The 9,538-nt window shown below is 33.8% G+C and overlaps 1 protein-coding gene, 1 long non-coding RNA gene and 1 pseudogene across 2 annotated transcripts; 2 read left to right on the forward strand and 1 right to left on the reverse strand.

The window, feature by feature from the left end:
- Window positions 1-215: 215 nt before the first annotated feature.
- LOC133816543 (uncharacterized) lies at window positions 216-2,139 on the forward strand. The gene is made up of 3 exons (XR_009885318.1): window positions 216-418; window positions 1,595-1,650; window positions 1,921-2,139. It is a non-coding gene; the product is annotated as an uncharacterized LOC133816543 (long non-coding RNA).
- Window positions 2,140-5,697: 3,558 nt separating this feature from the next.
- On the forward strand, window positions 5,698-7,347 carry LOC133815194 (nucleoside hydrolase 5-like; annotated as a pseudogene).
- A 1,075-nt stretch (window positions 7,348-8,422) lies between these two features.
- Window positions 8,423-9,049, reverse strand: LOC133815195 (uncharacterized). The gene has a single exon (XM_062248060.1). It carries the CDS (start codon window positions 9,047-9,049, stop codon window positions 8,423-8,425), a length of 627 nt encoding a protein of 208 aa, XP_062104044.1.
- Between the last annotated feature and the right edge of the window lie 489 nt (window positions 9,050-9,538).

Genomic DNA, 9,538 nt, shown 5'->3' on the forward strand with positions numbered 1-9,538 from the left:
CCAACACATATACCCCATGTGTGCATGCACTACACCAAATACACCATTCCATAACACATAAATATAAGTTTATTAAAAAAGTGTTACACTATCTAATGTAAAAATAAAAACGGTAAATAATAAATAGTTAAAAAAAAGGCGGGCTGGGAAATTGTTATACTTTCCTTTTCCCTTTTCCCGTTCTATTCTCAAGACCTAAACCCAAAGCTCTCGTTTTTTTTCCTCTAATCTAAAAACCCGGTCTCCTCACTCACTCTTCCCCGATCCCTCTCCTTCTCTCTCTCTCTCCTGCTCCCTCAACTACGACGGTGAGGGGATATACGAGGCTTCAACCACGGTGGAGGTCGACGGGGCTGACAGAGGCTCAGCGGGACTGCCGGAGGCTCGACGACGTGGACTCGGAGACTCGTTGGTGCAGGTAAAGATCTCTCTCTCTCTCTCGTTCTGTTGGTGGGTGAAAGATTAATATTAATATATAATAATAATATTACACGATTCAACAATGGCGGAGATCACATGCGAGTGCGACAATGTCCCACCTTCTAAATACCAGTGCCAAGCTCTACTTTGCCCCCAGAGCCCATCTCTTTACCTCTTCTTCTAGCTTTGCTCGTAACCCTTTACTCTGAATCCCTTCTTCCATTCCAAAGCCCCTTTCTCCTCTCATTGCTAGGGTCTCTCTTTCTTCTAAAGCTTCCAATCCCACCATGGGAGACTCTGCCGACGCTGGAATGGACGTTGTCCAAAGACGCCTTATGTTTGAGGATGATTGCGTTTCTGATTACCCTTTTTCCCATTTCTTCTTCTTTTTTGTTTTTCTTCTGGTGTGCTTTGTTTGGTTGCTTGGATTTTGAATAGGAAAAATTGTATTATTGATTTTTCGGGTTATATACTTCGTGGGTTTATTAATTTTTTGTTCTTCAGTGTTTTATTTCAATTATTGTACTTTGTTTGTTTGATGTTCTTCTTCTTCTTCTTCTTCTTTTTTTCACTGTTGAGATAACGAAGTATATATATCATGGGGCTTAATTTTCTTCCTTAATCTTGCTTCATTACCATGATTTTTTTTATGTTGTGTTTGCTTAATTTTTTTTGGTGCTACAACATTGCTATTATCAGTATCCCCTTTAAAATTTCAGCCAACCGAACTGAACAATTGTTGTGGTTAGAAAGCATCAAGATATTGATTTTAAATCTTATATCTACAGATATGTATTGTGTTTGTTTGTTTTTGGACAGAAAAGTGAATTATTGGATTTTTTTTTCATTGCTTTGATCTCTTATTGTTCTTGATATTATAATATTCCTTTTCTTGCTCTCTTTAGCTGTTCAAAGTATGAGAAAATGAAACTTGGGTTTCATTTCTTTGTTGTTTGTTTTTGGTAAGAAATGAAAATTCAGTGACTGAGGTGATACTTTAATTGAGTATTAACTATAATCAAATGAGTTGAGGTCTATTTTGAGCCAAATATTCATGTGGTTTTGAGATTGGAGAACATTCAAAATCTGAATGCAAATTTTGCGTTTAGATCTACATATCTTTCTTTGTGTTGTATTGGAGCTGATTATGTTTCTTCATGTGAACTTTCTATAGATGCATTCTAGTGGATGAGAACGACCGGGTTGTTGGTCATGATACAAAATATAATTGTAAGTGAAATTTGATCTGCACAATTCTTTTTGGGTATTATGTCATTTCTTTATGGTACTTTGCATTTTGCATACTCCAAGGCTTTCTATCCTTCCTAAATCTTATACCCTCTTTTGATTTTGGATACCTTCACATTATGGAAATGAACTATTTATTCATGTTTTGGGCATTCTACTACATTTTCAAATCATATACTTTGTATATAGATCATGTTCATTCTGTTGAATCAGCTGGACCTCTATGGTTTGCTAATGCTTTGTACCCTGTAGGTCACTTGATGGAAAAGATTGAAAAGGAAAATTTGCTGCAAATGGCTTTCAGTGTGTTTTTGTTCAACTCAAAATACGAGTTGCTTCTTCAGGTATTGCTTACAATATTTGAGGGACATCAAACTATATGATTTGCCAATTAGATACCCAAACCTTAGATCTTGTGGGAGCAAACAACAGACCTGACTGTTTGAACTGCCCTCCTAGGTGCTTACATTTATAGTAATAAGTGTCCTGTGAAGAACCAAGTCAAGATCTAGATCTATTAGGAGGGCATAAATTGACTAATTGTGTCATATTCTATTTCCCATTTTAGTTTTCTATATTCCTGAAATTTCATGCACTCATGACCATGTCTACATATCTTTTCTTGTTTTCTATGTTTTTTCCCTTTTCCCAAAACGTCTTGTGTGTGGCTAGTTATATTGAAAGCCAATTCGTATCTGTTGTGCACATCTATTCGATAATATAAGTCTCAAGATATGATATTCTGTTTGTTTATTTGTACAGCAACGTTCTGCAACAAAGGTAACATTTCCCCTTGTGTGGACAAACACCTGTTGCAGCCATCCACTCTACCGTGAATCTGAGCTGGTAAGTGTTACTTCATGTTAAGTTAATGTACATATAAGCATCAACATCTTTTGGGAATATACATATTTTTGTAACATTATCTTGTAAACTAGTCTATTTTGATGATATTTTGTAAAATGACGTCTAGATTATAGATATAATATCAAATACATAAGCTATCATGCTAAATAATTACAAAAAATGCTGGAAGTTTTAACTGTTACATATTTGATAAGATTTATACATAGTCTATATAAATATATATAGGCTACTATAATCATCAATTCTGGTGTGCTTGATAGGTAAGGATGGTGGTTGATGAGAGCTCAGGAGGATTTGGTTTCACAGGGAAGAATGAGATTATAAATGGGAAGGCAGCTGTAATTGGGTTCTTGCTGTTGTTGGATTTTGAGCTATTGACTAGTAAAGGTATTCTTAAGGGAACAGGCTTCTTAGACTTTATTTATTCTATTTCAAATGCTTTGCAATAGTCTCAAGAATCAATCACATTCCTCTGAAATGAGATGAGGAAGTTTCAAAGGCTTTGTTGAGTTCACTGTGTTTTTATGTTATAATCTTTCTTTATGTTATTGTTTTGTGTAGAAACTAGGATGATCTATATAGTTTCTTCTTCTTCATGTTTTCTACTGTATATATCTTTTACCAAACTGTACAATAACGCTTTTGAAGTAATGAAAATGTGTTTTTATTTTTTTACTTTTGGACATGTCAATCTGTTTGTTTGTTTTTCTTTTCTGCTTACATAGCCAGTCAGGTGGATAAGTTAATATTTATCTATTACATATTTGGTTTCGAAAAGTAGCGGATACAATAAGTTACTAAAGAGTAACTGAAATAATAAGTTACCTGGCAGAAGAATAAATTCAGATTTTTTAAAAATGTATTCTCTAAATTGGAGCCTCTTTAGAGAAATTTTGTTTGACCAACAGCATGCATTAAACTTTTCCAGCTGTTTTGACTGTTAGTTTCAGTATTTTCATTTTTTTGTACAATTTTTTAGGACTTGGCATTTGGTTTATCACTTTCAGCACTGCTTGGGGATAATATCTACAACTTTGGCGAGCTGTTGGCACATCCTATTGTAAGAATATCTCTACCCCGCTCTGTGTGTGTGTGTATTTTTTCCCTTCTTTCTACTCAACTTGCCTTAGTTGCTCTACTTTTTTTTTCCCATTTTACAATTGGAAATATTTCATGTTGAATGTGCTTGTGATGTGTAACAATTTTCCATTTTGGTGATTTAAAGTTCGTTCTTCTCTGGATTCTTGTAGTGCCTTGACATACTTACTTACCCTCTTATATATATCATCCTAGGGTGTATTAGTACAAGGTGAAATCCTTATTAGTATCTTATTGAAAAAAATCCTTTACATCACCGGTAGTGGTTTACAAGGGATGGCATGTATAGGGATATTCTAAATCCATTAGCCATGTATCTTTCTTACTTCTCATTATTTGTTCTTGTTATTTATTGAGTTGTTTTTGTGGTCTTATTTTTTTAGTCTTATTCTTGTGGTACATGTAGCTCATCTAAACTTTAGTTAACAAGAAAGAGTAAAAACATGATAAAACTGAAGCAATTGTATTATTAAGACATAAGTAATATATACAAGTCATGTTTATCAATAGTTATCTAAATAAGAAACAGTGGAAATATTGAGTTTGAAGACACTTAAAAATCAATCCCAGGAAAAAAAAACAAGCAATCTTACTTGACTTAGAACCCCCATAAAATACAATGAGAAAACCCTTCAAAAGTCTCTCTATACATTCTTGTAATAATATTGGTGTTTTTATTTTTAAAAGCTCATGTTGAAAATATTTGAAAAAAATAAGCAATAGTTGACATTAAATCAGATTTTATTTAATTAAATAAGAAAAGGGAGATAAAAATACATATGTCTGTATATGTGTATATGCACACATATGCACACATATTCTACTCAGGAAACACTATGTTCTGTCTTGCTAATGACATATATGTCTCAGAATTTTTTTCTGCTCATATTTACAACTTTTGCTTAATATAGTCTACATATATTTATATGTGTATATAATCTTTTGGGTTAATAGATGGAACTAGAAATTAATAAAAACTAGCTTGTTTAAATACTAAAATACTTCAGCTATTAGTTTTAAATACTAAAACCGAAAGTTTCAACATATTTTCACTCCAAGAATTATGGTAGGAGAAGTATCACAATTTTCATCTCTGTCTCCTTTGATAGCTTGTTTTGTTCCCTGAATAAAATGGGTACTGGTTGACCTCATTTTGTCTTGTTTCTATGGGAAACAGAGTTAATTTAACAGATGGTGTTGAAGGGCTGGCTGGGCGGACTGTTGCCTTGGAATTTGTTGGAATATCAATTGCAGTGCTTCCAATATGTCCTGGTTAGTATGAATCTTCTTGAAATTAGAATATGATGTTTGAATATTAAGAATTAACAGTTGGATAATTTTCTATTTTACTTGTTTCTTGGTTTGAGCATAGAGTTAGTATTTTTTATTTTGTATAGATGTGATCTCAATCATTAGGCCAGAAGTAAATGAGGGTTTGAATAAGTATCCATATGTTAAAAAGCTATGTTCAAGAACAGTTGCTAACACTTGGTATATGTTTGTCTCAGTATCTTATGCTCTGTTATGAGTTTTTTGGTTTTGTTGATATGCTTCTTTCTGTGGTTTTTGTTGTAGGTTTTAAGTGATCCTCAGAAGAGAGCCATATACGATCAATATGCTGAAGGTCTCAAAGGACAAGTGCCACCCCCTGATGCAACAGGGGGATTCCCTAGTGGTGGTGCTACTTTCTTTCAAACTGGGGATGCTACTTTCTTGCTTTAACTGAAGGTAATCACTATTCAGTCTTCTTCTTCTTCTTCTTCTTCTTCTTCTTCTTCTTCTCATATGTATTGAATCTGATTCAAAGTATTGTATTGTAATGTTTATTGGTTTGAAACTTTGTTTGTTTATTTGTTCCATGGCTTAAAGACAAACCTTTTCTCAAGCAGAATTTGATAGCTTTCATCAAGTTTGGTGAGGACTGCATACTTTTCTGGGGTGTAAATGATCACAGTGAAAATGGTGTTGAAAAAAAACTTCTGGGTTATTTTTGTTCTACTCCTTTTAGGATTTGCAGCTAATTTGCACACTGCAAAACACGCTCCTCGGCCTCGGCCTAGGCCTCGCCAAATTCTCTTGGATACAGATGTTGATACGGATGATTTCTTTACTCTACTCTACCTCTTAAAGCATAACAGATGAGAGTTTGAGTTAGAGGTAATTTAAGTCTTCTTTTGGTAACAATAATCTTTTCAGTCTTCAAGATTTGTCTATTACAAAGTTGAATATAGTATATCCAACTCAATTTTAGCCACTTAAAGGTTGGACAACAGCACAAATATGAAAAAGTACATCTTTTTTCCCTTTCTATATTGATTCAATGAGTAAATTATGAGTAGATTATTTCATATTGACAATTACGTATTTTAATCCTTGATAACAAGTCATTGAGTTTTCTTTCTTTTCTTTTTTTTCTTTTTCTTTTTCTTTTTCTTTTCTTCTGGTATTGATGATGAAAAGTAGTAAAATAAAAAACCCTGCTTTTTTCTGGACCTTAATCTCTCAAATATTTGGTCCTACTAATATTTATATATATATGGTCAAAGGATAAAAGAACTCTTGGCCTTAGGACCATAATGTCGGATCAAATAATTCAATGCTGGCAGTTAACTTGGTCCTAGTGTTTTATCAATTACTATAATAACATCATTTACTTTTAAAAGCTTCTTGCTTTGCTTTTTTGACTTTAGCTCCCAAAGTCTCCAATTTTTTGAGCTCTCTTAATTCTCATTAAAAAATCTCTCTCCTCAAAAGCTAATTTATTTTCGAACCATATATAGTACATAACCAACTTACAACATAGTGACACATAAGAATTTTCTTTTTCTTTTTTATTAGGGTGTGACTATCAACACAAATGCCTAGACTGATGCTGGACATTTTGTGAATCAAATCTATGACATCCTTTACATGATGAGGCGCAATGATATCGCTGTTGGAGTTGGCGGCGAAGGTGGAATACTAAAAGATGGTACCATTCTTCCTAATGTTGGTGGATATCTTCCCATAATAGAACAGGCATGAGCTCATTGATTTCCTTCTACATGTTTGATTTTTGTTTTTCCTCATAAAAAAACTTAGTACATGGCCATAACATGTATATCATACAATCTTAGTTAAAAGCCACTCTAATTTGTGTTTAGTTTATGCATGTCAGGGTGTTACAACCACTGGGGGATGTAGATATAGACAAGCTATCCCAGTAGGTATTGGAGGTCGTCTGGATGTTGATACAAATTTTGGCATTAGAAAAGCTTTTCTTCCTCAGGTATATATTAACTTTTATTTCCACTGATCTATTATGCTTATTCTATGTATGATAAAAGAGATGTTTGCTTAAGTTGAGTTGGTAATTGGCTGTCTTCCAGGGAGAATAGAATGTGGTTTATTAGTTATTAGAAGTGGAGAATCAATCTTTTTGCATTGTAAATTTGAATCTCAATGAATTGTTAAAATTATTTACCAACATAAATGAATCTCAAATACTTTTTTATGACTTAGGGAAGCAGGAGATATAGACCTATTAAACAACCAACTACTCAGCAGGTAATGTATGAGAAAATATCTGCAGGTCCTATAACTGTTATGGTTATAGGAGCATTTAGAAACTTAGCCATTTTCCTTATGAGAAATCCACATTTGAAGAAAAATGTGGAGCATATTTTTGTCATGGGGGTTGGAGTGAGATCAAACAACCCAACAGGTTGTTATTAGTCTTATGACTTCCTACACTTTGGTTTTGAGGGTACGGCAAGAGTACTGATAGAGTAGCTATTAAGCATGTGAGCAGCTGAATTCATAGCTTGTTGCAGTAATTAGCTAGAAAAGGAAAGCCAGACTTGTTCTGTTCTGCTTCTAGTTTTATTGATGTTATGTATACCATTTCTCTTGCTTCTAATGGTACATTTAGGTTTGCTTCTGATGTTGTACTTCCTTTGATAATTCTAGATATGCATGTGTTTTGGTTTCCTCTGTTTTTATAGCTTAGTACTAGACCTTATATGCCAAAATTACTATAGCACATAACGTTATGCATACAAGAAATAGATGGCAGAAAATGAAATAGATTTTCTTTTGCTTCTGGCTTGCAACTAAAGTTGAATGATTAAGCATAAAGTATGATTGAGTTCTTCTATATCATATATGGACCTTTTTCTTCAAAAATCATAAACTTGACACTAAAGCCAAGAGTTTAGAACACAAACAGGAAACAGAAATTTAAGACATACCAGAAACCGTCTCCTCAAAACATCGATTCTTGTCATGTTTGATTTTTTATTTTATTGTTTTTCTTTATGATTTTGTTGTATAAGAAGTCAAAGTGTGATTCTGTTTTTATTCTTTAATTTTTTTGGGGATATATTGACAGAATTTAGAGTTCTGGAATCAATTCTTCCTCACATACTTTTTGATCATTGAGAATGATATATTTGTTATCTTGATACATTTCACAAGCCTTGTTTTAAGTTGCATGTTTTGTTGCTTCAGTCGTTGTTTTGCATGGTAGTACATCTTGCTATACCCTGCTGTTTCGTCAAGTTTTGGAGTTATTACAAATTTAATTTAAACTTTATATGCTTACAGGTGGAAACTAGCTTAAGTCTTATGTTCTTTTTTTTTTTTTTGGTAAATAAGATCATTGTATTGCTCAAAACCAACTCATGTACAAACTCCAATTCATGTACAAGCTACCATGTATGTTATATGTCTATATATTCCCAATCTACAATTCCCCAATATATCTCCCCACTAACTATCTTTTATACATCAGTACCTTTGTATGTTCTCATTAAGTATTTTGACAAATTCCCTGAAACCAATCTTTATCTAAGGACTTTGCTTTGCTTGAAATTAAGGTGTATATCCTCAATCTTATATCCCTTTGTACTGCTTGGACTGTATGATCTATGGACCAAACCTTTTGTGACCACAGAATGTCATTTCTCACTCTCCAAATATGATAAATCAAAGAAGCAATAACTTCTGTCAAAGTGCTTTTCCGAAACCTGCTCCATCTCCTAGTTTTCCCAATCCAATGCAGCAAGCGTCCATATTCCTCTGTTTTAACTTTCCAACCCAGCCATTCTTTCACCTGTACTAGACATTGTCTACTATATTTGCATTGAAAAAATAGGCGATGCACATCTTCACTATAATCTCCACAAAATAAGCATGATGGATCAATGGAGGAATCATACTTTTGAATGAACATTCTGGTGCACAATCTCTGCATCATGGCTAACCAGAAGACAAATCTGTGTTTTGGTACAAAAAACCTCTCCCAAACATACTTTGCCCAGTGCACTTTGAGAGGAGAATCAAACAACAAATCATGACTTACTTTGATACTGAACTTCAGTGCTGCAAAAGATGCCTTATCAATTTTAGATTTAAACATATCCTTAACAGCCACCATTTTCCTCCAATACCAGCTGTTAGCCAAGGGAGCTTTGTAATCCCACTAGTCCATTCGCTTCAAATAGATGCTATGTATCCATTTAACCCATAGGATATCTTTTTTTGAAGCAATTGCCCATATGTATTTCCCTATAGCTGCAATATTCCAATCCACAACTCTCTTAAACCCCAGCCCTCCACCTGTTTTAGCATTACATATATTATGCCAAGCCACAAGTCCAGGCCCTGCATTGTCACTCATTCCTCTCCAAAGGAATGCTCTACAAATGGCATCAATGTCCTTCAATACTTTCTTCGGCAATATCAGGATTTGGGCCCAATAAGAATGTATAGACATGAGAACTGAATTTATTAGAGTGACTCTGCCCATATAAGATAAGTTTCTTGAGCTCCATTGCCTAATTCGATGAACCATTTTCTCTAAAATAAGGCCACACTCCACTGATGAAATTCTCTTAGAGCAGATTGGAATACCAAGATATATGAA

Source organism: Humulus lupulus, chromosome 2, assembly GCF_963169125.1.
Source record: "Humulus lupulus chromosome 2, drHumLupu1.1, whole genome shotgun sequence".
NCBI classification, from domain to species: Eukaryota; Viridiplantae; Streptophyta; class Magnoliopsida; order Rosales; family Cannabaceae; genus Humulus; species Humulus lupulus.

What these genes read in the sequence shown, in the direction of transcription:
- LOC133815195 (XM_062248060.1), bottom strand. Translation starts at nt 9,049, where the DNA reads ATGGTGGCTGTTAAGGATATGTTTAAATCTAAAATTGATAAGGCATCT.